The sequence below is a fragment of the Antechinus flavipes genome, chromosome 1 (assembly GCF_016432865.1).
Source record: "Antechinus flavipes isolate AdamAnt ecotype Samford, QLD, Australia chromosome 1, AdamAnt_v2, whole genome shotgun sequence".
Taxonomy (NCBI): domain Eukaryota; kingdom Metazoa; phylum Chordata; class Mammalia; order Dasyuromorphia; family Dasyuridae; genus Antechinus; species Antechinus flavipes.
In genome coordinates, this window is record NC_067398.1 from 119537508 (window position 1) to 119551160 (window position 13653).

General features: G+C 31.7%; 1 protein-coding gene and 1 long non-coding RNA gene across 10 annotated transcripts in view; one reads left to right on the forward strand and one right to left on the reverse strand.

Annotated features, from left to right (window-relative positions):
* The window catches only part of SPEF2 (sperm flagellar 2), a 235389-nt gene that overhangs the window by 40963 nt on the left and 180773 nt on the right, over nt 1-13653 (forward strand). For 8 of the 9 annotated variants that reach the window (XM_051989705.1, XM_051989711.1, XM_051989718.1 and 5 more), the window contains 2 exons: nt 1313-1377; nt 8599-8779. In XM_051989705.1, coding sequence (XP_051845665.1) covers nt 1313-1377; nt 8599-8779 — 246 coding nt within the window. Of the gene's footprint in view, nt 1-1312; nt 1378-8598; nt 8780-11498; nt 11601-13653 lie in introns of those variants that run through there. The other variant, XM_051989764.1, reaches the window with a different exon arrangement.
* LOC127556553 (uncharacterized) lies at nt 10291-12856 on the reverse strand. Its single transcript, XR_007952476.1, has 4 exons — nt 12725-12856; nt 12523-12620; nt 12290-12423; nt 10291-10478 (listed from the first exon to the last, which is right to left on the reverse strand). It is a non-coding gene; the product is annotated as an uncharacterized LOC127556553 (long non-coding RNA).

Sequence of the window (13653 nt, forward strand, 5' to 3'; positions counted from 1 at the left end):
TACAGTTGAGGAAACTGAGACTCAGAAAAGTGAGATGACATTCCTCTTTCTGCCTCTTATTATGAGCTTCAGTTTCTATTTCTGTACTTCAGTTTGTTTACTTGAAAAAATAAGAGCAATAAAATATGTACAACTTACCTCATAGAATTATGAAAAACAAATGAGCTAAGAATTTGAAATGTTTTGTAGCATTTTTTGGAGTCTTTTCACTTCTGTCCAATACTCCATTTGTCGGGGTTGGGGAGAGAGACAGACAGACAGAAACAAAGACAGACAGACCCTTGCACCCCTGAGAATATAGAAAATTATTTTCCAAACTGAACATGATCTAATTACATTTGGATTGCAATTTGCTGGACTTCAAATATCACATGATGACCACTAGATGGCTCAGTAGACAAAGTAACTGGGCTAGAGTCAGGGCCTAGCCCCAGAGTCATATCCAATCTCAGATATTTACTAGCTCTGTGATTCTGGGCAAACAGTTCATTTCTGTTTGCCTCAGTTTCTTCAGCTAGAAAATTGGAATAATAATGGTACCTATATCCAGGTGCTTATAAAGATTGAATGATATTGTATTTTAAAAACACTTAGCACAGTGCCTAGCTCATAGTGGATGCTATATAAATATTTTTATTAATCCTATTGTTACTATTATAACAGGCAGTATCCTGTCATGTGACTGTCCTCACTATATAATTGGTTAGTACTCTAAGAAGCTCTTTCATAGAAACCTCCTCTTGAATTTTTTAATATTAAAAAATATCTAAACTTAGGAAAGAACTCTCTTGTTTTCAGATTTCATTTCAATACAAAGTTCAGTTTATTTTTTTTTTGTATGTTCTAACAATTAAGAATTTATTATGATGACAGTACAAATGAGACTTCAGAAGAATATTTAAAATGTTTAAAAGGGGGAAGTATACATCTATATTAATCTGGTCATTATGGCTTAAAAACAAATTCATTATCATAATTACATTGGGACATAGAAGGACATCCTTTGATTTAAAAAATTTTCACAATCATACATAGGATTTTAATCTAGATGGAATAGAAGGGAAATTGAATATGACAATTCTCTTGACCTCTTAGGCAACATTTACTAAAAGTAAGGAAACAGTATTCCTTTTAAAACAAACCTATAAGTCAATTTTTTTCACTATTCAAACTAGCCTTGAACATAATTAACACAAATTAGTGATGTCTGACTATAGCCTATCATGCATAATAACATCTTATACATTTTAATATGGTAACTGAGTGTCTTTATTTTTTGGAAAAGTATTAACTGACAATATGCTTTCTTTAGGATGTGCTTAATGAAATTAAGAAGTTTGAAGTGTTAATAAAAAAGGAGATTGAAGCCAAAGACAGGTGAGATTTTGATATCGCTTTATAATGATGAAACTGTGTTCTGCCATAAAAGCTTAACTACTTAATGCAAACTGATGTTTTTAATAGAGGAATAAACAGGGACATGCTGAAGCCAGCTCACACAGTCTCTCAGGAAGTGATTATTAAATTTTAGGTGTGAGCATTGTTTGTATTTGGAAATTGGCAAATGCTACAAATCAGACAATGTTTTACTTTCTTAGCAATTATCTAGACTTAGGAAAGTAATGGAGAAAATGTTAATAATGCAGATTAAACTTTAAAATGTTTTACATGTAAAATTTCTCTCCAGAGATCCACATGCTCATCATTTACCAGCACATCTCTAGGAACATGTCACATAAATTATAATACATAGTAGTACATGGAAATGTAGTAGAATAGTGTAAAACAAATTGCCTTGTGAGATTAAAAGGGGAAAAGACTGATAACATTGGTGTTAAGGCTGTTTGTTTAGGACTATGAAAATGGCATTTGATATGAACCTTGAAAGATGGTAGTGGATCAACAAATGAAGGAACAGAAATGGAATATTATAGGCTTTGGGAACGATATGTGAGCAAAGGCACATAGGATTAAATAGAGCAAATTGTGTTTGAACACTAGATAATTTACTTGTTTGGCATATAGAATGAGTGAAGTGAGTAAAAAACTTGGGTGATGCTAGTTTGTGGAGGGCCTTCAAGTTTGAAGTCTACTTTATAGGAGACAGGTAACTATACTTAAGAATTTGGAGCAGAGGATCAAAGCATAAAGTATAGTCTGATTAGCAATATGAAGGAGACATTTTTTGGGGAAAGAGGAAAACTGGGAAGTCCTCTTACAATACAGGCAATTCACAATTCCAAAGACCTAGAGGATCAAAGAAAATATTATAAAAGAAAATTTTATCAACAAAGACACAGCAAAATATACTAAAACTTAGAGAATACAACTAATACTGTTCTAAGGTAAAAAAAAAATTAATATATCTAAATTATTTATGAGCAAAATAAAGAAAAAATCAATAAAATTATAGTTTTAAAAATATTTAAAATTTGAAAAATCTCAAGCAACAAAAATGAAAAAAAGCCTAAGTAAATAACAATGTGAAAATTGTGGTAATTAAAGAAGAAATTAATTCAATTGAAGTAAAAGAAGACTACTTTATAAATAAAATTAAAAGCCTATTTTAAAAGAATTAATCAAATAAACAGCTAATTTTATTTCAAAAGAAAAAAGAAAATTGGTCATATCAAAAAAGGAAACAATATTTTGAAGAGGAAATTAAAGTATTAGAAAGTACTTTGCCCATTAATATGCTTACAAAATGTATGAGTTGGACAGAAAAGATGAATTCTTACAGAAATATAAAAATACTCATTAATAAAAGAAGAAATTAACTATTTAAATATCAACTAAAATATCAGAGAGAAAGACAGGTCTTTATCTGAACTCTCCCCAGCATCTCTCAGATCAATACTAGATGAAGCCTCTTAACTGATTTTGGAGTGACAAAACCAACAAATATTTGGAGGGTAACAAATTCCCAGCAGAATTTTGGAATAACTTCAGAAAAATTCTGTTTGAATCAGGCATGGTTAGAGGAGATAACAGAGGAAGGGGGAGGTGGCCAAACACAGGCTACATGGCAGTGACCCAGGACCTATGGCGTCTGTGCATCAGGGAATGTATCAGGAGGCCCTTAGCCAAAATACAGAAGCCTTGGCTACTCTGTCCTGATTATGAGCCAGTAGATCAGCAGATTAGCTGTGAAACATCCAATGCAAATACTAAATCAAATAGTGAGCCTCTGAACCCCAGAATAATAGGACCAGCCATTCCCACCCAGCACCAGAAGGAATTGCAGCACCATCCCAGAGCAGCCTAAAGCCTCTGCTGCCTGTAGAGCAAGCTTGGAAGAATCTCCCCTTTTCCATAAGAGGAGATCTCAACCTTTGCTCAAAATGAGCAAAAAAGCAAAAAGAACTCTGAAATTTATGGAGAAAAAGAAGAAAAGTCTTCAAATCCTGAGGATCTTAAAGGAAAATCATCTCTAGATGAGGCACCAAAGTAAGATGTAAATTTGTCCACATCTCACAAGGGTCTCTTGGAACAATTAAAAAAGAATCTTAAAAGATAGTTAGAAAGAAATGAGAACTTTTTAAAAGGGAGTTTGGAAAAGGAAACAAATTATTTGAAGAAAACTTTTTAAAAATAGATTTATTGAAATAGAAAAATCATATAACTCATTACAAATTAGATTTGACAAAATGGAAAAGCCAAATAACTCCTTACAAAATAAATTTGAAAAAGGAAACAATTAAAGAACACAATGTGTGAAATGATAAAAAAAAAAAAAATGAACAAAATACCTCATTTAAAAGTTAACTTGACCAAATGCAAAAAGGGATTTTAAAAAGTTAAGTGAAGAAATTAATTCACTAAAAATTAGAATTGAACAAATGAAAATGAATAACAATAAAACTTCAACAATCAGTCAAACAAAACCAAAAACATGAAAAAGATAAGAAAATGTAAAATACCTCACTGAAAAAACAACTGAGCCATAAAATAGATCTAGAAGAAACAATCTAATAATTATTGGACTTCCTGAAAATCATAATTAAAAAGACCCTAGACACTATCTTTCAGGAAATCATCAAGGAACACTGCCCTGATATCCTAAACCAGAGAATAAAATAGCCATTGAAAGAATTCACTAATCACCATCTAAAAGAGACCCTAAAATGGAAACTCCTATAAATATTGTAGCTAAATTTAAGAATTATCAGATCAATGAGAAAATGTTGCAAACAGTAAAAAAAGAAACAGATTCAAGTAGCCACAATGAGACTTACCCAGGACTTAGCTGCTTCTACTTTAAAAGAATTGAAGGCCTGAAATCTGATATTCTGAAAGGTGAAGAAACTTGGATTGTAGCCTAGAATCAATTACCCAGCAAAATTAAGCATTATCTTTCCAATGTGTCCAAAATGGGACATTTAATAAAATGGTAAATTTCATTTGTGATGAAAAGACCAGAGCTGAACAGAAATTTTGATCTTCAAATACAAAACTCAAGATAAGCATAAAAATGTAAAAAAGGAAGAAGAAAAAAACTTTAAAAGTTAAAAAGCTTATATCCCTATATGGGAAGATGATATCTTTAAATCTTGAGATCTATATCTCTGTTATAAGTATACTTAGAGAGTATAAGTACACTTGATTTTATTATGATATAAAAAAGAAGCTAGAGGATGAAAGAGAATTCTACTAAAAAGAGGGAAATGGAGTTAAAATGGTGTAAATTACATATCAAAAAGAAGCACAAAAGACCTCTTGCAATTGAAAGAAAGAAGGGAGGATGATGAGCATTGTTTGAATCTTACTCTCAGGCATATTTAGCTTCACAGAGAAACTTGTCTGATCCAATAAGGAAATAGGAAGGGAAAGGGGATAGGAAAAGGGGAAGCTAATAGAAGGGAAAAGAAAAGTAGAAGGGGAAAGGTATAAGAAAGGAGAAAGGCTTGTAAAAAGAGAGAGCTGTTTTAGGTAGGTCTCAAAAGCAAATTATAGGGGAGGAGAGAAAGGGGGAAAGGAAAAAGAAAAGTATAATTTGGGGGAAACAAGATGGCAGGAAATACATATTTAATCATGTAACTGTGAATGTGAATGGGATGAACTCTCCCATAAAGTGGAAATGGATAGCAGACTGGATTAAAAACTAGGATCCTACAATATGTTGTTTACAAGAAAAACATTTAAAGCTAAGTGATAACTTGAGAGTAAGGGTAAAAGGGTTAAGCAAAATCTATTATGTTTCACCTGAAGTTTAAAAAAAAAGTAGAAATGGCAATCCTGAGCTCAGGCAAAGCAAAAGCAAAAATAGATCTAATTAAGAGACAAGGAAGGAAACTATTAGATAATGAAGTAATATCAATAGTAAATATATATGCACCAAGTAATAGCATCCAAATTCCTAGAGGAGAAAAAAAAAAATAAGAGAGCCGCAAGAAGAATTAGACAGCAAAACTATACTAGTGGGGGATCTCAACCTTGCTCTCTCAGAACTAGATAAATTAAACCACAAAATAAATAAGAAGTTAAGGAGGTAAATAGAATTCTAGAAAAATTAGGTATGATAAACCTTTGGAGAAAATGGAATGGAAACAGAAAGATACATTTTTTTCTCAGCAGTACATGGAAACTATACAAAAACTGATCATGTATTAGGGCATTAAAAAACCTCAAAATCAAATGCAGAAATAGTCAATGGATTTTTTTCAGATTATGATGCAATAAAAATTACATGCAATAAAATACCAGATGAAGGAAAATAGACCAAAAATTAACTGAAACCTAAATAATCTAATCCTAAAGAATGAGTGGGTGCAACAACAAATCATAGACACAATCAATAATTTCATCCAAGAAAATGACAATAATGAGAACACATACCAAAATATATGGGATGCAGCCAAAGCAGTTCTTAGGGGGAAGTTTTATATCTCTACATGCTTGTTTACATAAAATAGAAAAAAAGAGGATTAAAGAATTGGGCATTCACTAAAAAAGCTAGAAAGAAAAACAAATCAAAATCATCCATTAAATATCAAATTTGAAATTTTAAAAATAAAAGGGGGGAGATTAATAAGATTGAAAGTAAGAAAACTATTGAATAAAAAGAGTTGGTTTTATACAAAAACAGCAAATTAGATAAATCTTTAGTTAATTTGATTAGAAAAAAGGAAGGAAAATCATATTGTTAGTATCACAAATGAAAAAGGAGAACTCTCCACCAATGAAGAAGAAATTAGAGTAATAATTAAAAGTTATTTTGCCCACTATATGTGAATAAATCTGATAATCTAAGTGAAATGGAGAAATAGTTACAAAAATATAGATTGTCCAGATTAATAGAAGAGGAGATTATTTAAATAATTCCATTTTAGAAAAAGAAATTGAAGAAAATATTAATCAACTTCCTAAGAAAAAATCTCCAGAGCCAGCTGTATTTACATGTGAATTGTACAAAACATTCAGTTAATTTCAATACTATGCAAACTATTTGGAAAAATAAGGAAAGGAGTCCTGTTACATGAATTGATGCTAAGTGAAGTGAGTAGAACCAGGAGAACATTATACATAGTACAAGATTATGTGATGATCAATTCTGATGGACGTGACTCTCTACAAAAAATGAAATGATCCAGGCCACTGAATATAATATAATATAATATAATTAATAATATTCATATATCATAACTTATTCAGCTATTCTCCAATTGATGGGCATCCATTCAGTTTAGAGTTTCTTGCCACTACAAAGAGGATTGCTACCAACATTTTTGCACATGTGTGTCCCTTTCCCTCCTTTAAGATCTCTTTGTGATACGGGTCCAATAAAAACACTGCTGGATCAAAAGGTATACACAGTTTGATAGCTTTTTGAGAATAGTTCCAGATTGCTCTCCAAAATCTTTGGATCTGTTCCCACTAACAATATATCAGTGTCCCAATTTTCCCACATCCCCTCTAACATTTGTCTCTATCTTTTCCTGTCATTAGCCAATCTGACAGATGTGTAGTATTGTTTTAATTTGCATTTCTTTGATCAATAGTGATTTGGAGCATCTTTTCATATGACTACAAATAGTTTAAATGTATTCATCTGAAAATTGTCTCTTCACATACTTTGGCCATTTATCAATTGGAGAATGGCTTGATTCCATATATTTTAAAAATGAGGCCTTTATAAGAACTTTTGAATGTAAAAATATTTCCCCAATTTGTTGTTCCCCTTCTAATTTTGTCTGCATTAGTTTTGTTTGTATAAAAACTTTTAAACTTAATATAATCAAAATTATCTATTTTGTGATTAATTATGATCTCTAGTTTTTCTTTGGTCACAAATCAGGATGGGTATTTTATAGGAAAAGTTAGGATGGGGATGAGAAGATTTTTGATCTGTGCTCATTGGTTAAACCCTTCCAGGTGGATTTTTTTCCTTAACTATTAGCCAAATTCTGAGAAAAAGCAAGGAATAGGAACATGTGGCAGAACCCAAGCTTCCTAACAGTCTGTGTATTAGGACCCAAGCTCCTTACACCTGAGTTTATGGCTAACCACAACCTAAAATTCCAGCCCTTGCCCTAGTGGGCAGCACCAACCTGTTTTTCTTTCCTTGCATGTGACTATGACTAGAGGCCCTGCTGGGAACTATTCCAAATCTAAGTCCAAATTCTACTTCAAACACATCCTCTGTTTAACTCAATTTTCTTAACTGTAAAAAAAGATAAAAATAACCCCTATCTCCCATGGTTGTTAAGAGTATCAAAAGAGAAATCTCCTAGCTCTTCTTATAATAAGGCTGTCTCCATTAGTGTTATTAGATAATGGTCCAAGTCTCCTAGAGTTAGTTTATACAGGACCATCAAGATAGTATTTACCATAGTATAAACACAGTTAATGAGGACTATAAGAGAAAAGGACAGAGACTTTCACTGATGGAGACATCAAAATCATCCCCCTTGAGGAATACTTAGTCTTTGAAAAAAACTACAGAACATGTATTCTCCCTCACCAGGAATGTTGGTCTTGAGATGAACTTTCCTTGTGATTCAGTCTCAGATTCCTCATTTGTGAAATAAGAGGGACCAGATGGGATCCATTCTAAATCTGTGTCTTATGATTTCCCTTTTACTCTGATTTGCTTCTGCTTTTCTTATTATTTACCACTGTGATGAGTTTATATTCTCTGAACTCCTTGCCCTATCTTCCCCCCTTCCCTGGTAGTGGAGGAATGCTTTTCACTTAGAACTCTTCTGAGTTAGACTCCCTGAGTTGTGTTCTCTGCTGGGGCAAGTTCCTGAGCAGCCAATAATGCTTCAATAATGGGATAAGGGCTGATCCAGAGGCCTGAAAGAAAGGGAAGTAAAGGGGAAAAGGAATTGCAGAAAAACAAGGAGAATTAGAGTGAGAGAGGAGTTGTAGTAGATTAGACAATTTTGTAATAGGACAGTCAAAAAGAAGAAGAGATAAGTATCATATGCTCATGGCACTGAGCTTCGGTTATTTGGCTAAATATCTATGTTCTAAAATTAAGCAAATATTGCCTTTCCTCCCCACCAAAAAAGCCAACTATAAAATTATTATGCCATTTCCTCATATGGAAAAGTATACAAATTGTAATATCTTTTTTGTAAACATTATTTTTCCTAGTGGATTAAAAGTTCCTAGCGAATCCCAGACAGCTGCTGACTTGTTAAACACTTATTCAGATGAAGAGTACATGAAGAAAATTCAAAAACGCCTAGAAGAAGATACCTTAGCCCGGGAACAAAGAGAGAAAAGAAGAAGGAAATTGTTAATGGATCAGCTAATAGCCCATGAAGCACAAGAGGTAAGATTACAGAAGTTTAAATTTCATAACAACATAAAATTGTAAACTCTGTGTTTTTTTTTTATTTTAAATGTGCTTTACTTTTATTTACTTTGTAAATTTGAAATCTTTTTTTTTCAGTGTTATTATTGTGAAATAGTTTATGATCTGAAAATAACAGCAGATTATTTTGAGTGAAAGAAAAGTATGCAAATTGATTTAAGAATTTTTTGAACTGTATGCAATTCATTTATTATAAAGATAGATAAAGGGAAAAGTTTCTTTCTAAACAATATAAAATTGTTTTGGTAATAATAGTGGTCTGCATGTTAAAAATTTAAAGATATATTTTTAAATTATTATGTCCTCTACTTAACCTAGGTAATCTGAATTTATATTATATCAAAATTGAACATATTATCAATCACTGTTTTTTAATTAAAAAGTGAGCCTTTCAGTAAGAATTATAGTCTTTTCTTAATAGATGTATTTATTTTTTAAAATTTTAGGTAATGAGGCTAGAAATTCAATAATAATAATTTTAAAGTTAATATACACTAAAATTTTTATTAGGTATTAAAACAATAATCTCTCAACTGTATTATTGTGGGTATTTCAGACTGTGACCCAGATTACAACCTTTTCACCTTTACAGAGTTGCTAATTATTATGTGCTACTCTGGACAATAATATTCATCATCCATTTGGCTATCTTTCTGGTAACATGTCTTTCCATACTTGCCCTTTTGGGTGTTTACCATGTTATAAAGGAAGCAATTCTAGCTTCTTATAAGACCCTTCAGGATTTGCCTCCCATGGCAAATACTTAGGAAGGTAATTTTCAAGATGTAAAGTGTTAACATTAGAATATCACTTTCTCTCTAATTATATATTAATAAATAATTCTATATAGGCATGAGTAATTTACATGGTACTATATATAGTGCATTTTTATGTGTGTGCATTATATATATATATCGTATATTTGTATGTGTGTGACCCTAAATTCACATCTCATTCTTCCTTGTGACATTGAAGTTAAATCTATGATCACATGATCTTCCCTGAAATTTTTTTTACAAGTATCATCATGAATACATGGTATTGAACATAGAGATGTTTCTATGGCTAGAACATAGAAAGTATCAAGCTTTGGCAGGTTCTACCAGTATGGAAAGGCTATGGATATTGTTTTGAGGAAAAATATATTTTATTCTTGAGGTCAGACTAGCTAAATATGAAGAATTCACTTCTTAGATTGGCCATATGATGAAGAATTTTTGGCCATAGCAACTCATAGAACAAGGAAAAACACAGCATTGTTTTTAGTCCTGTGTATATCCTGTCCTTTTCATTTCTAAAGTAATCATGATAGGCTAATTGTGATAGAAAAGAGAACAAAGGGCATCAACAATCACTTAGTTTCCAGACCATTGCCAAATATTAACTTATCTGTTGGTACTATAAATATGAGAGATTAAGTCCCATGACCAATCAGTGAATGCAAGATAAGAAGAACTAAATCAGTTTTACTTTGATAGTTTCATGATAAAACAGAAGACAAAAGGATTCTGACGTTAAATGGAAGAAAGTTCTCTTAGTTCTTCCCAATGCAAATACAGGATCTGTTGGATTTGGTTTCATCATTGGCACAAAGGAAACTAGCAGCATCATTTCAGTGATATGTCTATGGTCATTTTTGTGGGTTCTTGATAATAATCTGCAAAAAAATTTCAAAAAAGATCACAAGGTCACAGATTAAGAGATGGAGAGGACACATCTAGTCATTTTAAAGAAAAGGAAGTAAAAGTCCAGATAAATAACTTGCTTCTTTCTCTACCATTTACCATTTAATAGGTGACAGAGTCAATATTTTAACCAAGGTCTTCCAATTTGAGATTGTGTTCTTTCTAGGGTCATCTGAATAATCCAAGGGGTAGAACGTTTTCACTGGAATAAGGAAGATCTGAGTTTAAATATGGCCTCGGACACCATCTAGACAAATCCCTTAATCTTTGTTTACCTCAGTTTCCTCAATTGTAATGTGGATAATAAAAGCATTTATTTTGTAGGTTATTGTGAACATTAAATTGAGATATTTATAAAATGCTTCACAGAGAGCCTGGTATGTAATAGGTGCCAAATAAATGCTTATTTCTTTCCCCTTTCTATTTGCACCATACTGCCTCCCTAATTGTAGCTTATGCACCAAGTCATGAGAGGTATCAAAATTCTAAATATTTAATAACACCTTCCAAAATAAATTAATGCATAATTAGATAACAGAATAATTTTATATTTGAAAATGTGGTTCCATAATGTGAAATGAAAGAGAAGGCAAAGACTTAATGACTTTGCAGAATACTCACACCTTTTTGCTTATTGTCAGAAATATTTTCCACAAGAAGAAAGTTCCACAAGACATGGTAAACAAATGGAGTTATATCCAAGCAGACAGAATATAAGTATATTACAATCAGATATTGACTGGACAAATATCAAAACCAAACTATAAAATAAAATCAAAATGAGAAAGAAGCTATAAAGGCAGTTGAACCACTTTTGTCCTGATTTATTTAAACAAACTATTAAAGATAAAAATAGGAAGTGGATAAAAGAACAAATACTGATACAGCTTCTGTATCTTAAGGAATTTTAATTGTAAATCAGATGTCATAATGGGACCAAAAGGCCTTAGAATTAACAACAAACACTTGATTCTGTTTGCTAAGCAAAGAGATATGACAGCCAAGGGCAAACTATGGCTTAGAATACAAACTGATTTATAAAATCTGCAGAAAAGGAGAATGGAAGATAAGAAGCACCACAACTTTTAAAAATGGTAAGATGCTCTATAGATTGAGTGTGGGAGAGAATGGGACATATTTGTGAAAAGCTTGACAAGAGATCCAATTAAGTCAAATGTTCTGGAAAACAAATGAAAACAATCCATTAAGGTTTCTATAACAGATTATTTTCTCCCATCAGTGAGAGTGGAGTCATCAAATTTGGAATCCACTAGTAGAGAATGCATAAGAAAGAAATGATGTTTAAAATAATGAGAACAAATGAAGTAGAGCAAACTTGAATACAATTGTGCTGGATGAAACTCAGTTTTTATTTTGTTGAAGGATTGACTAGTGAGGCAAGAAAAGTTATAGGGAAAATATCCTTGATACTATTACTGAAAAAAGTGACCAAGAAAATTCCAGTAATGCCTACCAATATATATACTTTTCTGTCTCTTCAAAATCTTTATGAGAATGAATTGAGACCATTTCTTTGATAGAATTCTTTTCATATTTTCATATGATGAAAAGAAGACAGATTTTCCAAGTGACTTTTCACAGCAAAATCTATATAGAGACATCACTAACTCCATATTCTACTATGCTTATTTTTCTTAGCTATAAAACTTTTGATCCAATAATCTAAACATACTCTTAAAGGCTTCTGACTAGCAAAATTTCTTCCATGTTCATGTTAAAAGCATACAAAATTCCTTGAAATATAAAGCAATAGGTAACTTACTTTGACAAGTTTTTGGTTAGTAATTATTAAGTGAAGCATAAAACAGTCATTTCCTTTCAGTGGTTGTTTGTCATTTTCAGAAACAATGTGTCCACTATTCAAGTTCAAGTGGCAGATGAATTCTTCATATCGTCCTGTTGGTAGATAATATTGTGCCATTTGAGTCAAATTCCAGAAAATCTGTTTCCTAATTTAAATCCATAGGATCTCAAAAAAGAATTAGACCTAATTACCCATACTAAAAAGCCACGGTAATGAAAATGACAGTTGTCTGTCATTTTGGTTCATCAGTGAATGTCTTCTGGACCAACACTACAAATCAACAGGATTACTGAAAAAGAAGAGGAGAAACAGGGTTTCTGTGTATTTGAGAAGTGGGATCCTCCTCTTAAGGATTTCAATGGCTTCAAGCTTCCCTCAGAATAAAAGACTCACCTTTTTAACATCAGTACTGTTCTACCAATACTATATAGCTAAAAAACCTAGAATACCATAGTCTCTAAGTGATTTAACAAAAAGCACCATTGATGAGTTAATCAATGCAATGGTGCAGCAAGTAAACAGCAAGTGAAGAGTTGCTCAAGAAAAGGAATGTGGAAGCTATCATCTGACTTATATATGACTGAGAAAGGTGGTGGTCTGATTGGGTGACAAGAACAGTAGAATAACTGAATGACAGATTAAGTGCTCTGTTGATACCCTCACAATATCAAGAGTTCTAGAGAAAGATCTCCCATAATATTGAAGGTTCTTCCCATATGGGAGGACATAGACAGAAGGAGCATAAAACAAGGAGAGGACTGAAGTTGAAGATTGTACAACTAGAATTACTGAATTATCAAAAGATCCATGTTATTGGTATCTTATTTTTATGGAGTTTTTAAAAAATTTTATGTCAAAGGATTTCATATCTCATCTTTATTTTCCCCTCTAATTTTAAAGGAACTTTTTATGATTATACAAGGACTGTTTTGTTTTTGTCCTCATATTACCAACACCTAGCACAGAACCTCGAAAATAGTAAACACTAAATGTTTGTTGAATTAAATTTCACAATTATCTATAAATTATGCATATATGAACATATATTTTATTAAACTGTATTTTTAAAGTATATCTTGTTTCACAGTATATTTTTTAAATATGGTACATATACTTTTAGTAAATACATTTTTAGATAAACCAAAATTTAATTACCACGATAGATGTATTCTTTTTTTTTTTTTGAGACATAGGAATCTTTGTCAACTTATCTATACTCTCTTCATTTTTTTAAAATAAGGAAACAGTCTGAAAGTTTTGAAACATCCAATATCATGCATCATTTAGTGAAAAGTTAGGGTAAGAATTCAGGTCTCCTGAGT